The 24814-nt window shown below is 39.9% G+C and overlaps 1 protein-coding gene across 2 annotated transcripts in view; it reads left to right on the plus strand.

Annotated features, from left to right (window-relative positions):
• The window catches only part of mgat5b (alpha-1,6-mannosylglycoprotein 6-beta-N-acetylglucosaminyltransferase B), a 75770-nt gene extending 55865 nt beyond the window's left edge, over window positions 1-19905 (plus strand). Inside the window, exons 11-18 of one of the 2 annotated variants that reach the window (XM_085403510.1) lie at window positions 736-866; window positions 1636-1641; window positions 4061-4216; window positions 4407-4553; window positions 4672-4788; window positions 8966-9040; window positions 15747-16018; window positions 19216-19905. In XM_085403510.1, the coding sequence (XP_085259636.1) occupies window positions 736-866; window positions 1636-1641; window positions 4061-4216; window positions 4407-4553; window positions 4672-4788; window positions 8966-9040; window positions 15747-16018; window positions 19216-19414 (1103 nt within the window). In that variant the 3' untranslated portion in view covers window positions 19415-19905. The remainder of the gene's footprint in view (window positions 1-735; window positions 867-1635; window positions 1642-4060; window positions 4217-4406; window positions 4554-4671; window positions 4789-8965; window positions 9041-15746; window positions 16019-19215) is intronic. The other variant, XM_085403511.1, reaches the window with a different exon arrangement.
• The last annotated feature ends 4909 nt before the right edge of the window (window positions 19906-24814 follow it).

Below are 24814 nucleotides of genomic sequence, written 5' to 3' on the forward strand. Positions count from 1 at the left end.
ACAGATGTGTAATACCTCCTGTGTGGGATGCAGACACACACATACCCACAAAGACCCAAACATAAAGGTGCAAAAACACAAGCACACACACGCACATTCATGACACTTTTTGGTGAAAATTGTAGCAAAAGAAACTTTCTGATGTTTGTCTCCAATTAATTCAGTGACAATGAGCAAAACCGTCTGTAGCCAAAACACTTGCTGTTATCACAAAGTCTTATACCAAAAGTTGTCAGCTTTAATTGAGTTTCTGAAAAATACAGTTTCTTTGCAAATCCCCGCTGCAGCAGACTTCCTTTGTGACTGCTAGCATTCATGCTGCTTGACTTCCTGAAAGCGGACAGCTGTGGGGACATTATAGCAGCGGTTTTGTGCAGCTTACTGAAATAATGAAGTTGCACTGTCATCATCGACCGCGCAGATGTGACTCATCAAGTCGCCCGATCAGGAGTTAACAGCATCATACAAGAGAAGCATCCTCAACCCCAGCGAGTGCACCATTTCCTGCGTTTCCCTTTAGTCCACCAGATTAATGTAATAACAAATTGCTGAGAAAAACAATGAGCTTCGCTTCCCCTGAATTCCTGCCACACTCTTTTGTTCTGTACCGTCCACGTGCACAGCACCACAAATCTTCACAGCAGCTGCACTTTGGCTACCTTTTTATTTATTTGTTTGACTCTTGTAATGGACTTGAAACACTGTATTGCCAATTATTTTGTTTGTCCTTGGCAGCCCACACTCCAGACAACTCTTTTATGGGTTTTGTGGCAGAGGAGCTGAATGAGACAGAGAGACTGAATATTCAGAAGAACAAGGTTAAAAACATGGCTGTTGTATATGGCAAAGAAGCCAACATGTGGAAGGTCAGTATATCCAGCACAAGCATCAATACACAAATAGCAAGTGTCTAATCCACAGGAGGAGAAAAAGAATATTACATCTTGATTCATACCATGTAATAATTTTTGTTCCTAAATGTGAAATATATTTTACACTGTATAATGGAGGCACTTCAGATTTGATAAAACTCCAAAATATGATACTTTTTTAGAACCTCTAAATATCGCTTTCCTTTTTCTGTCAAACGCCCACTAGGTTTTACATTTCCTGCAAACAATTTCCTCCTCCAGGAATCAGGCCTGAAGTGTGATGCTGCAGGAACAATAGCTTTTGTTTAGAGTAAATTTTCCCTCCGAGCTGCTGCCAAGGCTGCTCCTTCTCTCTGTAACTTTGAAGCGTGTTGCAGCCTCCCTCAAGGTTTGTTTTACTTGAGTCTGGTTGCAGCTTTTGTACCTACACTGCCATGGCGCTCCCTGTTTTCTCAGAACAACTTGAGTTGCAGTGTAAGATTTGTGAAACAGAAAGATTGCTGTGTAGGAACCAGTAGTATTGGAATCTCCCCAGACAGAGAAAACCCCCTCATTGAGAACAGCCTCTTCTTCCAACTCAATTTTGAGGTTCACTTTAGAGAGTTGGACTTCTAAAGGTTCTATGAGAAGAAGCTTGACTAATGCTTTGCTATTCTTTTTGCTCCATACTGGCCTCCCTCGTTTCACTTCTCCCCTGCTTGCTTGTGGTGTCGCTCTGTGCTGTTCTGTCATTTCATGATGCATCTTTGATGGCTCCACACAGCTTCAAGTAAGTAGACCTCTTTTTTTACTTAACTCGATGCCAAATTTAAATCAAGTCTTCTTCCTAGAATTTATGTTGCCAAAAGTTGCTGTAAAAGAGCCATTTCTGCAGAAATCACTTCAAAATGAACAACGCCAGTAAATAGTGCTGTGCAAAAGTCTTGAACCAGCCTGCTTTTCTTTCGAATTTGCTAAGAGAATAGGAAAGAGCTACAGTGCCTTATTGAAACAGGCAACCATACATAGCAGTACAGTATATAAGGCAAAGTCAATATTTTGTATGACTGCCTTTATTCTTCAACACAGTCTGAGCTCTTTTTGGCAGTCTTCACGAATAGTTCTCCAGGCTTCCTGAAGGACATTCAAAGCTCTTCTTTGGATCTCGGCTGCTTTTTGTTCTGTTCTCTGTCATCATGGCCCAGGCTCTAGGGAAGCCAATCCATGACTGATAGTCCATTGTTTGTTTTTCTCTTCAGGTGTGCTCTTACTGCATGATGGATCATGTCTGTTTTAATAATTGCATCAGTTTCAATCAGATCCTTACTGGCTGACATGCAGGCCAAAACCATGACAGAAGCTCCCCTGTGTTTTATAGATGGCTGTGGACGCTCACTGCTGTACCTCCTGACCACATCCTTATATACTGATTATTTTCAGTCCAGTTCTTGTGTAATTTGACTTGCCTCAGTCCTTTCACCCTTCCACTGAGACCATTTCTGATGAGGCTTCAGTGAACAGTAAATGAATCAACAGATGTCTGTGTGTCTCAGATCCTGCGTCAGGTCTCTGCTGGAGAAAGGACATGACTTTCAAATACTCTTCTTAGTTTTATTTAGCCTGCAATGTCTTCTTTTGTCCTCTACTTGTCAAGTTTCATCAGATTTCTTTTAAGGACACTTTGCACACCATGTTGAGTTTTGCCTGGTTTGGAAATCACCCTGTTATCACTGCATTTTTTTTAAAAATTCAATTAAAGAAATGGGAACAAACTATGTGTTCATACAACAGGCCACCAGTAACAAAAGATATGATTTAAAATTGGTTGTTTGCCAAGTTGTCTATTATTTTTAAGCACAACATGGGTTCATCTCTTGATTTAAGTGCATTTTTTATGTTTCAGTGATTCAGAGATCATTGTTAATTTGCTTAAATACAAAATATTGTTCTGAAAATGATCAGCTACAAGGACTGGACTGAAAATAAATTACAAGGCAGCCAATGTCCAAAGAAAAACTTTGAAAGACCTTCAGAACTATTGCTCAATAACACAATAGTACAAGAAAATCTGGCGCCTTGAAAGCAAAATATGAAGAAATATTTTGCTACGGACCTTTGTATATTACTCTAATCTCTTCCAATATATTTTAAACATGCAGAGACATGCAATATACCATCCTATGAAATTCATCAATTCATGAAGTTTTGTCAGTTGACTTTATTTTTAATCGGGACAGCCGGCTACAGTTTGAACTCACAAGTCGCCCACAGCTGCAGTTGTGAGTGAGAGATTAAACCGCAAACCTTTTCATCTTTCAAGTCTGCAGGCTTTGATTTTTTTGATGGTTATTATTATCACTTTCTGTAAAAGGAACTGTTTTCATCACCTCATTGCTTTAAAAGAAAAAAAGGAAAGAAAGAAAGCCTGCAATGAATAATGAGCAGTAACACTTAGTTGACATTTATAAGTGATTTATGCCTCAAAGACATAGCTTTAGTAAATTATTCATAACATTCCCTCAAAAAAAAACTTTTTAAGATAAACCAATTTAGTTTTTCTCAATAAAACTATTCAAGCAAATTATCCCCACGGGGAAGCGCAGAGGATACAGTACGCCCTGCTTTCAGTCTTTCATGTTCCTTCAAAATTCCACAGGTACAGAGTGATTTTTAGTTGCCAAGGTGATGGTGTTACTACTAGTATGGAGAGACTTGGCTCATTAGTCTGCTTTTAGCAGCCTCATTTCCATCAACCAGTACTTGTGCTCAGGTTGGGGTGATACTCTAGACTCTGTAACACATCTAGGTTTCCAAGCTGCTGTGTGTGTAATTGTAAGGTCATATTTGAGTGATTTAAGGTGTGCAAAGTATTTAGGCATAACACCTTAGCAGAGGATGTATGTACTGAACATTTAAACAAAAAAAAAACAACAACAAAAAAACCCCACAATTATACAAAGTTTCTAAATACTCAAAATGGTTACAGGTAATCTTATAACCAGCTGCAACGTGTGCCGATAACAAGGCTTAGTTAAAACTCAATAAAATGGATTTGAAGTACTGTGGGGAAAAAAACGCTAATTTAAATGCAAATGCAGTTCACCCACCTTTTTTTAGTGTTTGCACAGTCAAATTCATAATTCATACATTCATTTTTCATTTCTTGTCTTTAAGCGCTTCATTTTGCTTCCCTCTTGTTTGTGTTCAAGGGTAAGGAAAAATTTCTGGCAATCCTGCACCGCCACATGGAGATCCACGGGACTGTGTACTACGAGGCACAGCGTCCCCCAGAGGTGCCCGCCTTCGTCAAGAATCACGGCCTGCTGCCTCAGCAGGAACTTCAGCAGCTCCTCAGAAAGGCCAAGGTGCGCTTGCAATATCGACACGTCTGAGCTCTGAAAAAGCGTCAATGTTTGCGCACAGTTTCTGTATCCCAGTGGACTGGCGAAAACTTCCTGCTTTTGTAGAGTTGGAAAAGGGATTGATCTGATCAGGGTGTGAGCAGCTCTGTGTAAACACTCACAATCTGCTGATCTTTGTTGTATTCCGCACTAGTTATTCATCGGATTTGGCTTCCCGTACGAAGGTCCCGCCCCTTTGGAGGCAATAGCCAACGGCTGCATCTTCCTGCAGCCAAAGTTTAACCCTCCTCACAGCTCTCTCAATCACGAGTTCTTCAGAGGGAAGCCCACATCGAGGGAGGTAGAAACTCACAATGTTTGACTTTTTAAAAACATACAGAAGACAGTTATGCTGTCTGATCTTAGCCGTGTTTATTGCCGGAAAGATTATTAATATATTCCACTTGTGCCTCCCTCAGGTATCCTCTCAGCATCCCTACGCGGAGCAGTACATTGGCAGACCGCATGTCATCACTATTGACTTCAATAACTCCGAGGAGTTTGACGCAACCATCCGTGAAATCATGAGGATCAATGTGCGTTCATTTTTTTGTGGATGTGTGTGTGTTTGCCATCCAATCTTAACAGCACTCATTCAACAAAATAATGGTCTTCTTATATTGTAGTCCACCATGCTACTCACTGCTGCATACTAGCATACTGAGGTGAAAGTATAATTTACTCTTGCACACTTCACAGTGGGGTTTGACCCGCTTTTGAAGCCCTCTGAGTTTAATAGAGCTCTTAATCATGGCATCCGACGTTACAGCAAAATGCTTAGCTGGCTCCCGCTTTGCTCTCCACACTCCTAATTGCTTGAGATATTGAGCGGCTCAGTAGGTAAACTGTGCCCACACCTGAGTTTACGTGGCAGCGTTCCAGAGGCTAGCCCCACCGGCAGTACACATTGTCCACAGCAGATCTTATTAATCAATCGCACTGTGCTCAATCTGTCACCAGAACAACACAGAGCTACTGCCAAGCATCTCGCAGTTCCAAGACTCATGTGTGCCTCTACCTGTCAGGTGTGTTAAGCAGACCTTGTGTTGCCTGCTGATAGAGACAAAATAAAGTACCAGTTTTGGTATTGGTAAATGCTTTAAGTCCTAGGGGGACAAAAAAACAACACTAATCACATAAGATGAGGGAGTTTCAGTTAAAAATTTAAAAGCAGAAAGAGCAGAAGAAAACAGTTTTAGTTTTTTGTTTGCAACACGGTGGCATCATGGTTAGCACTATTACCTCACAGCGAGAAAGTTCTGAGTTCAATTCCACCATCAGGCCGGGGTCTTTCTGTGCAGAGGCGACCTGTCCAGAGTGTACCATGCCTCTCGCTCTGAGACAGCTGGATAGGCTCCAGCGCCCCCCACGACCCTGACAAGGATAAGCGGATGGATTTTGTTTGTTTTGTTGTTGTTGTTTTTTTACCCTCTACATATTTAATAAGACACGGGTTGAAATGGAAGTTAAAAAAAAAAAAAATCTGTTTACTAACCCATCAAACAAAACACTTTAAGAGAACTCCAAAATGTGTTTCATAACTTTTTTAAAAGTGTGGTATTTTGGGTAATATACTTGAATCAGTTTTGGAACGCTGATGCGGTTTTCATGTCCTTATAATGCATATGAAGTTAGTGCCAACAGCCAAGCGTGAAGACTGAAAAGCAGCTTGGCTCTGTCACAAAATCTGCCTACTAACACCTCAAAAGTTTACTTATTAAGACATCACATCTTGTTTGTTATTATGCACACAAAAGCCAAAAATTGCTATTTTTCAACAGTGTCGGACTATTCCTTGATAGGAAGCAGTAACATCCCCCACTGGTTGCCTGGCAACAGGTCCCTTTGTTCACATTAGCAAAAAGAAACCTGTTTGAGTCTTTTTGCTAAGCTTAATTAACAACGGGGTGGTAGCTTCATATTTATTATACAAACAGTCGTGTAGGGTTTCTTATTTATAGAATTGTGGATCCAAGATGCACATTTGACTGAACCTCCAACTTCAATTTAGTTTTACATAATGCAACCGTCACGCTAGGGAAAAGAGTGGTTGAACAGCTAAAAATATTGAATTTTTGTGCAATAAACTTGCGATCTCGATGCCTTTGAAATTGTTGAGACCACTCGCAGTCAGCTGCCTTCTTCAAACGCTTCTAGACATCAAGACTGTGATAAAACTACAAGGTCAGTGTGCTATCAGTCTGTGATCAGTCTGCAACCGAATGTGGTCAGTTACTTGCAATAATGGCACCATGGTGATTAACTGGGATAAACTGGGAAAAATAAAAAGTCTGTTTCCAGCTATATACACGGAAATTCACATAGAGATAGAGATGCAGATAGAGCGTCATAGATCTAAAACTGATATTCTGAAATTCCTAAACTGAGATAGTTCTTCCAGGATGGCGATTTAACTGGATTAAAACTATAGAGATGCTCAGTAACAACACATTCATATAAGAAAAAAAAAACAGAATACAACCAGCTGACAACCAGTCAAGTCGAGTCGCCTACTGCAAAGCGATGGATCGCAGAGAAGTTGAGCTCATTGGCAAGTATTTGCAAACTTTTGCCTGATAGCAATAGGCATTGGCATATTTGGAGACAGGTTCCCTCCCACCAGATAAGTCATGCAATCACCTTGTGATTGAAAGTGACTCTGACAGCAACTCTCTGGGCCATTCTCAGCCACAAAGAGGTTGCCATCCTATTTTTATTCTTTTGCTGAAGCAGTAAGGGACAGTCACATAGTCTAGGTTTGGTGAGTAGGGAGGTTAAGGAGCGTTGATTGTGTTGGTGTGTCCAAAGCCTCCTGGATTTTTATTCTGCTGTGAGGAGCTGCTCAGTGGCTCAAACACAATACAGTCTAATTGTTTTCAGCTGAGAGCTCGTATTCTCGCACAGCTCGAGATGCTAAATTAGACATGTTCATTTACAGTGTGAAAAAGCCACGGTGCGCTACCCTATTAATGTCAGAAAAATAAATGAATAAATAAGCAGGGAGCTCTTGACCTGATGTGCTGCTGTGCGCTCTTTCAGTGAAAACCGTTGTTTGGTCTCCCAGTCATGGCTGTAATTGTGGCTCCTGTTAGCAGTGTCAGGTCAGTTTGACATACAATTTAGTTTTTGCACCCTGTGAAAGTTTGATATAGATGGTAAAACTGCAGACACACATGTACAAGTGGCTAAAATAGGATTTTAAAGAAAGCAGTCAGAGTGCAGAGGTGCACTAGGAGATGAACTGAATTTCCCTTTTCAGTTCATCTTAAATTATAATTAGTTACTGTGTTTGTAAAAGCATTTCCTTGTAATACAATTACTTGGATAACTCTTCGGTTCGTGCAGAGTTTAAGCTCAGTGAGATGAGTCTGAGTGTAAAATTAGGCACGCTACATGTGTAGATGGCATTTAGTGTGGCTCATCTGGTTGTGTAGATTACATATTGTGAGTTTACTTACGCTTATTCACAGGCAGCTCAGTGCTTAATGCTTTTTAGGGGTCTGTTCATATTCCTGCAGCTCATGTTATGGATTTAGATAGCTTAAAAAGCTGCTGGCTAAGCTTTAATGTTACTTTAATAGTACTGTGCCTTGTGGAAATTAAGAAATACTCAAATGTCTTTGTGTGTTTTTTGTCCTGTCTGTACCAACTACCAGCATAACTTGCCTCACAGATAAGCCATCATTTTATGTCACTTTTAATGGTGTGAAATGATGAATGTTGCTCCCATTTTTTGTGACCAACCGCTTCAGTCAGTTTAGGTATATTAAATGTGGAGTCACATAAAGAATGTTTCCTGAGTTTGAATTCAAATCACACTTTATGAAACTTTTTTTTTTTTTGGTCCGACTCGGATTCTATTATGTAAAGATGCCCAAAAGGCAAATTGCATTGTGGAATAGCTGATGAAGTGCCAGATACATTTCATTAAACTCAGATGAAATAAAGTAATAAGAGAGCGCTAAAAGGAACACAACGCTAAAAGGAGCCATTTATCAATTTAAGCCTGAGTGCTTTAGTGGCCTGATGGTAAACAGTGAGATCTCACTTCAGATACCACAGGGAGACATTCTGAGAGGTTTCTACACCGGGGATACCGGCAGAATCTGTTCTGTCCTGATATATTTTATAATTAGTCATGTGTTCAATCCACAGTCAGCCTCAAAAATGCTGTTATTGATATAAACACCGTCTCCAAAGATTCCAACCTACAGTCATTATTCCCATCAGTTCCCTATGACCCTGCCTGCATCAAATATGAGAAAGAAGGGAAAGCTATTGATCAGTGTTCTCTTTTGAGCTTTTTTGCATGTTGTGCCTTAAGAAAACAATCTGACAGTGATTGACAGGTCTTTATGGCAACACTATTAACTGCACCCAAAGTATCCAGAAGTCACCAAAACAGCCGTCTCAGTGCCGCGTGACCTGTGGTCCGATGTCGGTTTAATCCATTGTTTGACATATTGATGTAGTCATCACGAAAATTAATGAAATCAATTTTCAAAGCTGTCACCTGTGATGTATTAGGTCGTTGATTTTAATGCGAGGCTCGTGCCGTGATATAGGCCTTTCACAATTACGCTAATGAATGTGTCAACTGTGATTAACTATCAGATGCTCGGGGTCCTGTAATTACTACGACTTGGCTTTGCGGCCATGCGCGCATGCTCTTGTCCACTGTTTGCTCATCTGTGCACGCACGTGTGTCTGCAGGTGGAGCCGTTCCTGCCGTACGAGTACACCTGTGAGGGAATGCTCGAAAGACTCCACGCTTACATTCAGAACCAGGTGGGTCGCTCAACATTTGAATCGTGAAACGTGCTGGCACAAAGCTTAATAAATCTAAGAGGAATGATTTAATGGTGCACGTGACGCCTCCCAGCAGTTTGCGTTTTTTGTGAATAGATGTGGGCTTGAACCACAAGATTCATTGTTATGTGTCTGGCTCAAACCTTATGGCTCTCATGGAACTGATGTTTATAACAGACACAGGCAGTAATTTATTACTGTTATACTTAAAAGAGCACTCAGGGAATGCAACACCGCCCTGTAGTGCAAGGGCTATACTGAAACTCTGATGTTTTATAATGTTTTTATTATAACATACTGACGTCAGCCTGTTTTTTTTTTTTAACATTCTCTAATTCATGTGACTCTGACCTTTGACCTATGACCTTGAAGCATTACATACTAATTAGTGAATTTTATTATCTTTATCCTTATGATTGGAGCAAAATTGGCTGTAATTGGCTTCCATAAGCTCTGAAAACTCAAGACTTTGCAGTGTCATTGTAGCATCATAGGGCGTCCTATTGAAAAACTATATTGTTTACAGCTCTTTCCAAACACTTTCCTTTGATATATTACTCTGTATGGTTTCTTGAAATGTTTTTTCCAAGATCAACTTTGACCTTGGCCAGTTGTTCAGCCAACCTAGGTAGTCATGTCCCCCAAGGCTATTATACTGATGATAAATATTGAACATGATCAATCAAAAGTTTTGGGGTTTTGCTGATTTTCACATTTGTTGTAAGTTTCTATAGCTTATCACGACCATTTGGATATCTTGCAACCAGAAAAGTCTTTAGAAAGTTAGGGCACTGAGTGAAAGCATTCAGGGGAAAAGGAAAATATGAATCTTTTAAGGATTATGTTTTATGCAAATTAAACACAAAACACATAACATGGTAATTACACAGCTTTAGACTAGTTAGTAAGCACCTTTTTTCCACATTTATGTATAAATGTGAGTGAAGCCTAAGAGACCATTTGATCCATAATGACTGTGTTCAGAGGGAAAAAAACAAAACAACTTGACATCTAGTTGACCAAACTCTCTTAATTCCTCTTGAAAATGGAAATTAGTTATGTGGGAACTGTGCCTATTGCTAATATACAGTCAGTCAGTTAAAAGTGTGATCAACTGCACATCCTCTTGATCAGGTTGTGTTGATGATACATCAGTGAAACCATAAAAAAACTGAAACATGGAATAAGTGAACATAAAACTTCTAATTTTTGCGAGACCTCCCTTAATGTTTTGGTATTGAACTTGTTTTAACACCAACTAAGGGTATAGAGACAGTCACATGAAAAGACAAGAAGCCCAGTGTCACTCAGGGGAATACGCTGTAATATTATATTTTCTTTATGATTCAAATGTAAAAAAAGACAGAGGATGTAACACTGAATAATAAGCGCTTTGTTTTGGGCTGTAAACTGATGTTTTGTAAAGTCAGTTTCAGTAGTTATTAATATTATGCACTGTATGATGCCATAGTAGAAACTATTGAATAATGCTTCTGAATACATTTAATCCATTCATTAGTTAATGCTACTTATTAGATATTTTAATAGATTAAGACCTGTTTTTATATCTATTATAAATCAAATATGGCTGCTAATGCAGTGTTTTGATGTATCAAACAGTTTTATTCAGTCATTGTTTGTTTGCCCTGAATTTATATGGATGTCACAATAATTATTATCACATTCACTCAGTCTGTTGACACTACTGACAAACTAAAGGCACACATGTGTGCAGTGTTGCCTCAGAGGACTAATCTGACTATGTGTGTATATACTAATATATAAGAATGCAGGAGTATTGCCTGCATACTTGATAAAGGTCAGATGGACTGATATGTTCTAGCTTATTAAAAATACCAGCAGTAAGTGAGACAGCATGCAAGAGTTCTGCTTAATAGTTTTCATGTCCACCTTTCAAAGTGTCTTAATAGAGGTAAATTCAGTCCTAGAGTGGATTATGGCTGGGGAAAAGAAGCGTAACATTTAAACACAAGGTTAAGAACAGAAAGGATGCGTTTATTCAATTCTGCTCATTGGGTCGATCCCCTTGACAGAAGAAAGGAATTAATTGGCTCTCATGTGAAGCTCCAGCTGTTTCAGAGGAGCGAGCTCGCTGTTGCATTTTAAATCTTTGTTCCTGAGCCAGTGCATTTTATTTTCATTATATTTTAATTTTTTTCAAGTATTTTAGTTATTAATTCAATCTATTTGAAGAGATGTATACACTATACTGCTAAAAGTATTCAGTCTCCCATCTACATCACCAAATTCAGGTGTTGCAATCACTTCCATGGTCATAGGTTTATAAAATGCACAGAGGTGGACAACTTCTGCAGAGTCAGTCACTGCAGACCTCCAAACTTCATGTGGCCTTCAGATTAGCTCAATAACAATGTGTAGAGAGCTTCATGGAATGGATTTCCATGGCTGAGCAGCTGCATCTAAGCCTTACATCATCAAGCACAGTGCAAAGTGTTTGATGCAGTGGTGTAAAGCACGCCACCACTTGACTCTAGAGCGATGGAGACGTATCTGTGTGTGCAGGTGACTATTACTGTGCATAATTATTAGGCAACTTAACAAAAAACAAATATATACCCATTTCAATTATTTATTTTTACCAGTGAAACCAATATAACATCTCCACATTCACAAATATACATTTCTGACATTCAAAAACAAAACAAAAACAAATCAGCGACCAATATAGCCACCTTTCTTTGCAAGGACACTCAAAAGCCTGCCATCCATGGATTCTGTCAGTGTTTTGATCTGTTCACCATCAACATTGCGTGCAGCAGCAACCACAGCCTCCCAGACACTGTTCAGAGAGGTGTACTGTTTCCCCTCCTTGTAAATCTCACATTTGATGATGGACCACAGGTTCTCAATGGGGTTCAGATCAGGTGAACAAGGTGGCCATGTCATTAGTTTTTCTTCTTTTATACCCTTTCTTGCCAGCCACGCTGTGGAGTACTTGGACGCGTGTGATGGAGCATTGTCCTGCATGAAAATCATGTTTTTCTTGAAGGATGCAGACTTCTTCCTGTACCACTGCTTGAAGAAGGTGTCTTCCAGAAACTGGCAGCAGGACTGGGAGTTGAGCTTGACTCCATCCTCAACCCGAAAAGGCCCCACAAGCTCATCTTTGATGATACCAGCCCAAACCAGTACTCCACCTCCACCTTGCTGGCGTCTGAGTCGGACTGGAGCTCTCTGCCCTTTACCAATCCAGCCACGGGCCCATCCATCTGGCCCATCAAGACTCACTCTCATTTCATCAGTCCATCAAACCTTAGAAAAACCAGTCTTGAGATATTTCTTGGCCCAGTCTTGACGTTTCAGCTTGTGTGTCTTGTTCAGTGGTGGTCGTCTTTCAGCCTTTCTTACCTTGGCCATGTCTCTGAGTATTGCACACCTTGTGCTTTTGGGCACTCCAGTGATGTTGCAGCTCTGAAATATGGCCAAACTGGTGGCAAGTGGCATCTTGGCAGCTGCACACTTGACTTTTCTCAGTTCATGGACAGTTATTTTGCTCCTTGGTTTTTCCACACGCTTCTTGCGACCCTGTTGACTATTTTGAATGAAACGCTTGATTGTTCGATGATCACGCTTCAGAAGCTTTGCAATTTTGAGACTGCTGCATCCCTCTGCAAGATATCTCACTATTTTTGACTTTTCTGAGCCTGTCAAGTCCTTCTTTTGACCCATTTTGCCAAAGGAAAGGACGTTGCCTAATAATTATGCACACCTGATATAGGGTGTTGATGTCATTAGACCACACCCCTTCTCATTACAGAGATGCACATCACCTAATATGCTTAATTGGTAGTAGGCTTTCGAGCCTATACAGCTTGGAGTAAGACAACATGCCTGAAGAGGATGATGTGGACAAAATACTAATTTGCCTAATAATTCTGCACTCCCTGTATGTCTATATAAGGCAATAATCTGTATCCTATTTTAAGTATTTATTTTCTTGTTTTAATGCTTCTCAAATGTGTGGTAGAAAGCTTCTTTGTCCTTGCTTATCTTGATGGTTGCAATGTTCTGGTGAAACATGTGTTGATGGTGCATTCATGTGATCCTGTGTTTGAATGAGTGAAAACAGTGTTTGGGGAATATCCTAACATGACCTTTGACAAGTCTTATTCAAGCTTTTATTTCTGAATTCACATACTGACCTTACTTTTAAAGGCGTTCCCTTTCTGAAGTTTTCAGTTGTTTGTCCACAATATTTATCCCTCTGCTAGACTGACTGGGTCAGCAATTAAATCCCTTTTTCCTGCCACCGGCTGCAAGCTCAACAGATGGGCACAGTTTTTTTGTTTTTGTTTTTTGGGGGTGTTTTTTCGGCTTATATGCAATGTCCTTGATTTCTAACATTTGCACACATCAAAATGAGAAATGAACAATCACCATGTGTTTAACCGTATCTCTTTCTTGGTATTACTGCTACTTTCAAGTTATTTTAAAGAAGAAAATCATCTGAAATATTAACACACACACACACACACACACACACACACACACACACACACACACACACACACACACACACTCTTATCTGCAGAATGTTTACAGATGTTGTTGTCCTCAATGAGATCTGTGATGTTTTGATGGTTGGTATATTGTCTGGCAGTGGCAGGTTAAGGAAATGTGTTAGCCTCTGTTCTGCTCTGACACCCTCTCTTCCCCCGCTGTCAGAAATAATACACACACAATAATGTGTACACACACACACACACACACACACACTCACTCACTCACTCACTCACTCACTCTCTCTCTCTCTCTCTCTCTCTCTCTCTCTCTCTCTCTCTCTCTCTCTCTCTCTCTCTCTCTCTCTCTCTCTCTCTCTCTCTCTCTCTCTCTCTCTCTCTCTCTCTCTCTCTCTCTCTCAACATGCCGTGACTGACTGAGACTGTGACTAGCCGCCTGGCGTGTACAAGGGCAGACTTCCAATCAGGCTCTCCTCCCTGTTCTTTCTGCCACTTTCTTAAACCTTTTCTTTCCTCTTTTCCAATTTTACTTCTAACTCCTCAAGTTCCACACATCCTTTAGCCTCATTTTTCTACTTTCTGACCAAAACCGTCACACTCGTTATCTCCCACTATGAATACCCCTCGCCTCTGTTTGCTCTAGCAGAGCTCTAACTCCTCTCTGACCCTCATACAATAAAGTTTGATGGCAGCTCACTATTTTTTTTTTCTTCTAAAAATGGTGTCCGTGTGATGACACAGCAGGGCGCAAACACACACACACACTTGCCGGTTACTTGGTTATTCCAGTTGCTTGTTATTGCAACTATCTCATCAGCCAATCACATGGCAGCAACTCAGTACATTAAGGCATGTAGATGTGGCCGGGATAACCTGCTGAAGTTCAAAGCGAGCATCAGAATAGGGAAGGAAGGTGATTTAAGTGAGTTTGAACGTAGCATAGTTGTTGAGCCAGAAAGGCTGGTCTGACTGTTTCAGAAACTGCAGATCTGCTGGGATTTTTCTTCACAGCATCTCTTGGCTTTACAGAGAATGGTCTGAAAAAGAGAAAATATCCAGTGAGCAGCAGTTAAATGCAGTGAAAATACCTCATCGATGCCAGAGGTCAGAAGAGAATGGCCAGCCTGCTTCAAGCTGATAACAAGGCCACAGTAACTCAAATAATTGCTTTTTATAGTCAAGGTATGCAGAATGCACAGCATGTCAAAGCTTGAAGCAGATGGGCTACAAAATTGGAAAACAGAAAATACAAAACGTTGCCTGCACTGATGGGTTTTGATTTTTGCTGCAACATTCGAAGGTTAAGGTCAGAATTTGGTGTAAACAACATGAAAGAATGGCTCCATCCTGCTTTACGTCAGTGGTTCAGGCTGCTGCTGGTGGAGTAATGGCGTGGGTGATATTTTCTTAGCACACTTTGGCCCCCTTAGTAACAACTAAGCATCATTTAAATTCCACAGCATACCTGGGTATTATTGCTAACTGTCCATCCCTTTATGACCACAGTAGATCCACCTTCTAATGGCTGCTTCCAGCTTGAAACCAGTTCATGTTGGCGCCATATCTCAAAGCTCAGATCCTCTCTAACTGGCTTCTTGAACATGGCGTCACTGATGGAATGAAGAATGTCTAAAAAGAATTACTGAAGATTTAATATAGTTTCAAGCCCTCCGTCTCCTCATCTCGCCCCTTTCACACTTTCTTATTTTGCTGATGAACACTGCATATGCGTGTGCGCGCGTGAGTATGCAATCAGGAATGTAGTCTGTTTTTAGGAGTGGAAGTGCAGCAGAGATTGAGAGATTGGAAGTCTGGTTATTGCCTACGGGAACTGGGAGTCTATTTAATAAACGGGACTGGAGGCCAGAGGGATATGTCAGAGAAATGTTATTACCTGGGTTTTATGAATAGCCCCAGCAAGGTGGGGAGGGGTCTAGTCAGCCTCTCACCAGAGCCCTAATTCTGCCTCCAAATCCTATTTACTACTGGGTGCCATGACTACATCCATGTTATTTCCATATAGGATGACAAGGACTTCCCACTTTTGATAAGCAACTCTTTGTGTTTAACAGCTCCTTTATTATTTTAGTAGCATTTAACGTGTTGCTAAACATAATGTACTTTTTTTTTTAAATCAGAGTTTAGTTTTTGTTGTATATTTTACTTTTTCTTTCCACCTGCAGGACTTTTGTTCTCCTGAAGCTCCGTTTCCTCCCGTAAACTCATCTCAGACTTGGTTGGGCAGTGCTCCCAGTCCTTTCAACCTCCTACCCAACTCCAGAATCCTAACCTGGGCCTCCAACGCCAGCTCCTTCTCATCCTGGCCTCCTCTCACTGCACTCCGTGTCGTGGCTTCACTCGAGAGCGAGTCGTGTGTGAAGGCATGCCAGACTGCAGGACTAATCTGCGAACCCGCCTTGTATCGTTTCATTAACATTAGGGAGACTTTCAGCGCGTAAGTCCTTTTTTCCTGAATTTGTTGAATGATGAATCATTTTTGCGTGCACATCTCTTGCGTGCCTGTCCTAGCTCAGAAAAAAAAAAATTCTCAGCATCTGAGTGTTTTTTAGGTTAATAAGACAAGTTAATTTACAAAAAAACATTTGAGGGATCCTGCTGGCATCACTAAAATAAAGGTTACAAGTTCCATAGTTCATGTTTAAATGTGAATGTGATGTAAATTTATTCTAAAAAGGAAACTTCAGCTGTGATGTGCACTCATCTGAAACATCTAGTGCAGTTTTTTATTTTCATTGTTTTTTTGCAAACTGTAACATCTTAAAAGTCCATCTCACTGAGCTCATTCTACAAATAATTATTTGATTGCATTCCATCAGCGCAGCACCACGCCTCATTTGCACTTCTAGTTTCAGTATTATACAGTAGTACAAAGTACTGATGAAACAACTGGATCACCCTTTCCTCTGTTGTTTTCCTGCCATTCTGAACAACAGCCGTAGTAAACACATTAAAGGGTTTTATTAGTGGGTTTTTATATATAAATTGTCATGAAGAAAGAGAGTCATTGCTCATAAAATGAGGTCAGATCTTCACACGTAGTTTGTTTTGAGATGGTTTCATTTCTTTATTGAGCGTCCTGAGTAATCGTTCACAATACATGCTGGTAAAAGTAACTGAACTCATGAGTCTAGTACTATGTTGAGCCTCCTCCATCTGCAGCTTCATCAGGTGTTTCACACTGTCTGCTTTCAGAATGCACGTCAATGCTTTGGGAATTTGAACCGTTCCTCCAACAAAACTCTTAATATTTCTCAGGTGTAGCAATTTACTGGCCTACTTGGGCACTCAAAGCACTTTATACAACATCTGTCGATCACCTATTCACACAAACACTTTTTTCTAAGTCTAAGTGCTAACTACCTAGCATCCACAATCTGATGAACACACTGGAAGCAGCTTCGGGGTTCAGTATCTTGCCCAAGTTTACTATTTTATTCAAGGATGCAGACTGGAGCAGCCAGGGATTGATCTGCATCCTGAGCCACAGCTACCCTACAATTATCAGATTTTGCTTTAAGGTCAGCATTCCTACTTCAATTTCTTCATTTTTACCCACTTTCTTGTCTTCATATGACACGAAAGTGGGTTTTGGTCATCATGTTCCACAGTAGGTGTTAACACTGTGCTGTGCCTTTTTTGAGAAGTTTTGTCACCTGTCCACAGAACATTTCCACGGAAACCTGTTCCAGGATTACAAGTATTGCTCTTTCTCGGATTTTTGCAGGACACACAAACTTTAAGAAGTGTCATTAGCGCAGTGGTTCACAGTGCAGTGTATATGTGTATGTATGTATGTATGTATATTAGGGGTGCAACGATATTCGTATCGATATTGAACCGTTCGATACAGTGCTTTCGGTTCGGTACGTGTATGTATCGAACAATACAACATTTGTAATTTATTTTATCAACTTTCCTTCTGACGATGCTGTCTGTGTGGAGCGCTCAGTGAATCTGCGTTCGACTACTCCGCCTAGGCTGCACTGTCGAGCGCAGATCCACTGAGCGCTCCACACAGACAGCATAGTCAGAAGGAAGAGCGCAGGGCACCTCCCCCACCCTCATTCAGATCTGGCGTTTGGAATTATTTTGGTTTTCATGTGACGTATGACCCTGAAGGTAAGCGAGTCACGGACTAAAGTAAAACAGTATGTTGGATGTGCCATGCAATGCTCAATTACATGGGTGGGAACTAGTGTGTTAGCGCAGTTAGCTCGTTAACGTGTTGGCCGTCTAGCCCCATGCACGGGGCGATCGGCGGTAGCTCGTTAACGGAGATTTGCCATGTTGTGGTGTTAAGGTCATTTCAACGAGATTAACCTGAAAGCACTAGTGGGAACACAACGAATATGACTGCACATTTACGCCGACATCATCCTAGTGCAAAGACAAAAACAACAAGCATGCTACTAACTTTAGCCGAGTCATTTAGACAGCTGTTAGCACATGATTCTCCTTATGCTGCTGAGAATATAGCCCAGAAGAAGCGGATAGTATAGCTTTTATTTTGGAAAGAGACATTTCTCTGTAATAAACTCTCTTTTCCAAAGATGCATGATTCCTCAATCAGATACAGGGCTTGCAATATCGCTAGCCTGACGTCCTGGGGCTAGCGATTTTTTCAGTCGGGCTACCAAAATCTATCTCTTCCCTGCCCGTCGGGCTATTGTAGGAAAAATATATGTCAATGCTTTTGCATTCTTTCAGAAATGTAGCTGGGTAATTATGTCATTGGGTGAGCCACTGTCAATATGTGACATATTGAAATCGCGTTTGAATTTGCGCTTGTTTTTTTGCTTTCACTTTGCAATCGTGCGAACTGTGTATAGAGAGCGACAGCACTGATCTGTGAGTGATGATAATTTGTGCACCAATTCCTCTGACATCGTCTTATTAATCGTTAGCTTACTATGCAAACATGACAAGTGAAATCTCCCGCAGCTTAAACATGTGAGAGGTTGATCGCGCAGAGAATCGCTGAGCTTATGTGAGTCCCTGTGTAAAAGCAGCAGGATTTATATTTGACTATGATGACCTGGATGACTGAGAACCTTCACAGACAGATATATATTTTAGTTCTGCTGAGCCAAATAAGACAGGTCAGGGTGAAGAAGTGACAGCCAAAGAAAAGCTTACCACAAAACGGAGAAGTTATGACAAATCAGACTATAAGGCAAAAAGAAAGTGCAGCTTTATGGTTTCATGGACAAAATAATTTCTGTGGCTGCAATATGACGAGCTATATAACCAGGGCTGCACATAAGTGGTCCGCAGGTGCGCATTCGCTGTCAAAATTAAAAACACGCACAAGGGTTAGGGTTAAATTTAAAAACTGTACTTTTGAGTTAAAATATATATTTATAATTTTAATAAATGACAAATTAAAAAGGCATGAACATTTTTTTTGTATCGAAAAAATATCGAACCGTGACACCAAAGTATCGAACCGAACCGAACCGTGAATTTTGTGTATCGTTGCACCCCTAAAATATATATATATATATATATATATATATATATATATATATATACACGCACACGCACACACACACACACACACACACACACACACACACACACACACACACACACACTGTAAACTGTGTCCTCATCCTTTGTCTTTGTTCCCAGGCTGGACTTTCAATGTGAAGGAGTGGAGTCTGAGAAGAACCACCTCTTTCCTGCTTTCTCAGCAGAGCATGCTGAATGCAGCCTGCAGCAGGACCCCTTGCTGTTCAGCTGTGCCGGCTCCAGTGCCAAATACCGACGCCTTTGCCCCTGCAGGGATTTTCGCAACGGCCAGGTGGCATTGTGCAAGGACTGCTTATGACCAGAAGAGGACCTGGATGATGGAGGCTCTTTTGTAATCCTTGGGTAGGAAACTCACTGGCAAGAGACAGTGTGATAAAAGCAGCAAAGCATACACACTGACTGTGCTACCTTACCTCTGACCCAGAACTGGCTACCAAAGTAGGTAAGGTGTAAACGTCTCAGGGATCTGCATGATTGTACTTTGAGTCTGGAGGGTTTGAAGCTTCACTGTACAGATGTTCTGCATTCAGACAGTCTTTACAGAAATCACGATGAAATGTAAAACTTAATGGATGAGTTATATGAGTAATCAAGAAAGATTTGAATAAAAAAAAAATGCTTGATTTTCACAAGTGTGGTTACTTGTTGTTGTGTGAATATTTACAGTGTCATAGTGGAGTTGGATATTTGTACTAGATGCACCCAAAGCCATTTACACTATATTGAGATGTACTATTTTAAATGTCCGTGATGAAATTTGTACATAAGTGTTGTTTAATAAAATACATACAGGAAACATCGTCTTTTTCTATTTAAAAAAGTACTCTACTAGCTATCAGTCTCTGTATCTAAACACATTTTAATACAGGTCTCTGAGGGTTTTGAGAGAGCACATCTTCCATCACGGTCAGAGCTCCTTCTTGTAATGTCACCATCTGAAATGTTCTGGATCCACACCAAAATTTAATGAGGTCTGTCTTTTCAAATGCTTCAAATTTTCACAATTTCTGGCTAGACAGATTTCTTCAGTAAACTTGCTGATTTACAGACATGACAATGCACAAATCGTGATTTAAAGTGAGGTAAAACTATCCATCTTTTATTATCTTTTTATGGCAAAATATAACAATTACTTCTTTCAGCCTGATTTATACGGACATAAAGCTTTGTTGGCACAGACTCGTTGGTTATAAAGTATACTTTGGATACAAGATGACACTTCTTGGTTTGATTCCTGCACGAATATTTGAGGGTTTTTTTCCCCTATATTATATCCTAAGCTGATTTGTTATAATAATATATTCCTCATAAGGCACATCTCTGCAATCCTTGTACTCTATCCCTTGCAAAAATTTATACTGTCTTTATAGATAAACGCATGCCTGCTTAGGTAGCAGAACAAATGGCGAAAATAATGGAGTCAGACATCAAACTTCAATACTTGGATGATAAAAACACAGCTTCCCAACCCAAGACACATTTTACAATATGCTTCTATATCACTCATGGAAAGGGTTTAATATTGTTACCAGGTCGTATCAGAATAGTGTTCATTTGGTAACCGTATTTATTCTCCAGCTCACTCTGCCTATGAAATCACTCCTTTCCTGCTAAAGGTGCAGAAATCTACAGTTTTCACCACAAAATTTCCTCCTTACTTTTTCAGCACTATTTTATGCATAGCAGGTGCAAGGAGGGATTTTTTTATTTTATTTTATAACGAAATGATTTAGTAAGATTATGTACCTACTTGATTTAACTGCAGCCTCGTGTTACTGTGGAGACTGACCTTCTCTTTCATTACAACTGAATAACGAAAGCTCATCATAGTCAGAGTGAACTGGCTGAATGATTACAGGGGCCAGAGACTCCTTCAGTATGTGTGTGTGTATTTATATATATGTAGACTAGGCTGGCGATGACGGAAAGATGGATTTTACCCAGGACGTATGAGAAACTGCATCAGATTTTAAATATTTAAATTATGTCAGCAGTAATGAGACACATTATTCAAGAGTGATATTCATATGCAATATGATATTGTATCTTGGCAGACTGGCAAATCAGTGATTTTATCTCCTGCTAACGTACATCACTCACTGTAATGCTGCTATCTGCTATCATTTTTTTTTACATTTGCTTCTGCTGTTAAAGAAAATATCTTTATCTAGAAAAACAAAACTATAAAAAGAGCATATATGTACAGACTATAAAGTATTTCAAATTTCACAGCATGGCACAGTGAAGATGGAAAATAGCTCTTTCCCACACACTTCTCTTTAAGTACCTTTTCCAGACTGAGGGAGAAAATATGCTGTATAGTATTTTTTATTTATTTATTTCAATTTTTTTTAAAAGGTGTCTGGAAGTATAGTTCTTCAGGTTTTCTGAAGGTCCGGTCCAGCCCTCATACCTAAACATTTTCACAGGAATGGTTTTTTTGTTTGTTTGTTTGTTTATTTCTTTCAGCCAATTAATGCTGACTTGTGAATTATTCGAGGAAAAAACAAGTAACTAAAAGCAAAGAACCAAATTTTAAAATTTTAAATTTCAAACTCTGCTAAAATACTGTTGCACAAACACAGAATTGTTCCCATCTCTATAAAAAGGTTTGATGCAAACAGTTTGACAGGCTTAAAAATTGTATTCTTGCACCAACAATGTGATTTCTAAAACAATATTAGCTGAAAACTTGACATATTTCAATTTGATGTGCAGTGTATCAAGTGAAAACTGACAAACACAGGACAAAAGAAGATATTTCAATCCTAAATAAAAGCATGAACAGTATATAAACACATGTCATTAAGAAAGGACATGAAACTCCAGCAGGGACTTGACACAGAACCTCAGAAATTTATCTAAGCCTTAAGTTGATCTTTCTACTGTTCCCTGAGTCGTCATTAGAAATGGTCTCAGCAGAAGGATGGCCGGCAAGAAGCCATTCTTAAGGAAGGGAAACGGGGAGAAAATGCTGAGGTATGGCGAATTACACAAGAACTGGACTGAAAATCTGTTGTCAGTATGTATACAGGAGGTCAAGAGGTGGGTACAACAGTGCATGACTGTAGCCATCTGTAAAACTCGGCCGAGGCTGTGTCATGGTTTGAGGCTCCATTTCAGTCAGTGGTGTTGGGGATCTTCTCAGAACTGATGGAATTATGGACACAGAAAAGATTCACCACACAATACCATCCTGAAAACATCTGACTGTGATCATTGTCATTCTGAAAAATGGAACCAAGCACAACACAAGTGCAGTATAAACATCCCGGGATAGAAAAACAAAAAATGAAACCCTAACAGTTATTGACTGAGCCTGGATCTCAACATTACCGAAGCAGTGTGGGATCATCTTGAGTGAAACTGGAACAAAAGGCAGCCAACATCCAAAAAGGAGCTTTAAATGCCCTTTAAGAAACCTGTGTTCAGGATGTGCTAAAGAATAAAGGTGGTCATATCAAACATTAACGTTCAAGCTGAACTGATTCTATTTATTACCACGTGTTTCCATTTAATAAATCACTCAATCTATTTTGTATTTGCATGTTACAACTTTTCCAGAATTGATCTCAGATTTCCAACGTTAATCTCAGAATTCTGAGGACAAACAGTCAGAATTCTGACTTTAAATCTCAGAATTCTGGAAAAGACGAAAAAAAGGACGTGCCCACTTTTCTTTTTCTTCCGTACTTCAGTATGGTTTATGGTGGCTGTAGTGTATAGAATGCCTTCAACAATGAATCTCCATGTTAGCACACATAGGTGATCACTCAATTTTGGGCCAGTGGTCATTATAGTGTGCATTAATGTTTTTGTTTTTTTTTACAGTCATCATTATACTGCTCATTTGCTTTGATCTACTGACCGTAATGTTAGCATTTTTCCTTTATTTCTTTACTAACGTTGGCACACTCCCATGGGGCGCTAGCACCAATAAGTGCTGTGTGAGGCTGCAGTCCTTTGTGTTGATCTCATGCCAAGTAAATTCAGTGTCAGTCCTGCTCATAGTGCATTGATCCTATTAACCTCCTATACTATTACCTGTGTTGGTATTGCTACTATGGATCTTTAGATCAGTTCTCCCACCTGTAGCATCAGTAAGCAGCTCTCTGTAACTTCAGCTTTAAAGACTCTTCAATGCTTTAGTCGATCTCGTTAACGTTTAAAAATGATCTATTCTAACCTGATGTAGACTGTTCTGCTGGGCACTGACTCTTCACAGCAAAATTTGTAGCAATATTTGATACTTTTTGATTTTGTTTGTGTGGGATTTATGAAACCACTAAGTGAAGTTGAATATTCAGAGCTATTTAAAATCACCTTTACAGATGGACATTTTAATATGCACAGAATGGCTGCAATGTCACCGAAGTCATTATCATGTGAGCCGCTGCTCCACTGAAGCTGAAACCCGTCACTATGATAAGAGGATTTTAATGAGAATCCTCTGAAGACAGAGCTCGAATTTGCCAGTTTTCATTTAATGACGGCGCTAGTGTTTCTTTGACTGATAGTAAGGACCATTTCACAATGTGCCCATTTCTCCTCTCCAATTTATAATCTCTAAACTAATATTGAAATTTCTCTTGATCCTCCGAAACAACAGGATGTGTGTGGCAAGAGCAGTCAGGAGCTTTGAATCTTTTAGGACTTTTATGGCGAGAAATGGAGTGTTGAACAAAAACCTCTTAGACTTAAACTCGCGTATAAAGAATATAAATGTAACACTTCAGAGGCTTTTTTTTTCTTAGATGGTATTTTTTTCTGAAGTAACCCTAAAAAGCTGCACCTACCTTTAAGTGCTTTTCTATTCAGCTCTCTTTTTCTCCATTTCACCACTTAAAAAATATCCCTAATATTCCAGGAAGAAAGAACTGCCACAGCAAGAAACGGGTTTTGCAGAAACCACGCAATGACAGGTTGACATCTTACAGATAAAATGTGCTTCTTTCACACGTGTTTTGTCTTGAAGACCCATTGACGTCAGGCCTCGGGCAAAATAGCCTGTGTGCTGCTGCCGTGTTCCAGAAAGAAGGCCTGCGAGCTCTGAGCTCAGCTGTGTGAAGCCCCTCTGCAGCCAAAGAAAGAAAGAAAATCTATTTCAAGTCTGCGTTTTACAATTTTACTGAGATTCAAATTGTGCACTTCAGACAGCTTGCAAGTTTTGATGAATATATGCACACAGTTTGGTTAAGACAGAATGCCAGCTCAAAAGGCCAGCCTTTTAAAGTTCCTGTTGCCTATAGCTAAATCATGTTGAAACATAATGTCTTTATCCAGTCATAGCCAGGGAAGACAGCAAGCTATAATTGTTATGTTAAGTGATTTTGGTACGACTGTTTAAGTTATTGAGAGAGCAAACTTATTAGTTAAATGTGCTGGCTGCAGTTCATCCTGGAAGTTAAAAGCTGACGAGAACAGCCTCCTCGTATCCAAACATTGGATACGAGGCTGAGTATGATGCCGTGATTTCCATTGGCAGTATCCCCAGCTTCCAAACGGCACAGAGATGCTTCAGCTAAGACAGCCCAACATTGTCCAAATTGTTTCACTTCCAAGTGAAGATAAAGATGAAGATAACCTACTCCTTTCAAATTTTCTAAATTTGGGATGGCACGTTTGGGAAATTCTCAAGGTTACCATTTAAAAAACAGGTCAGTGCAGCATTTCCCCAGATTTCTGAGCATTTCACGCC

The sequence above is a fragment of the Rhamphochromis longiceps genome, linkage group LG4 (assembly GCF_057381845.1).
Source record: "Rhamphochromis longiceps isolate RC_006_pf linkage group LG4, R_longiceps_female_GT1.1, whole genome shotgun sequence".
NCBI lineage: Eukaryota > Metazoa > Chordata > Actinopteri > Cichliformes > Cichlidae > Rhamphochromis > Rhamphochromis longiceps.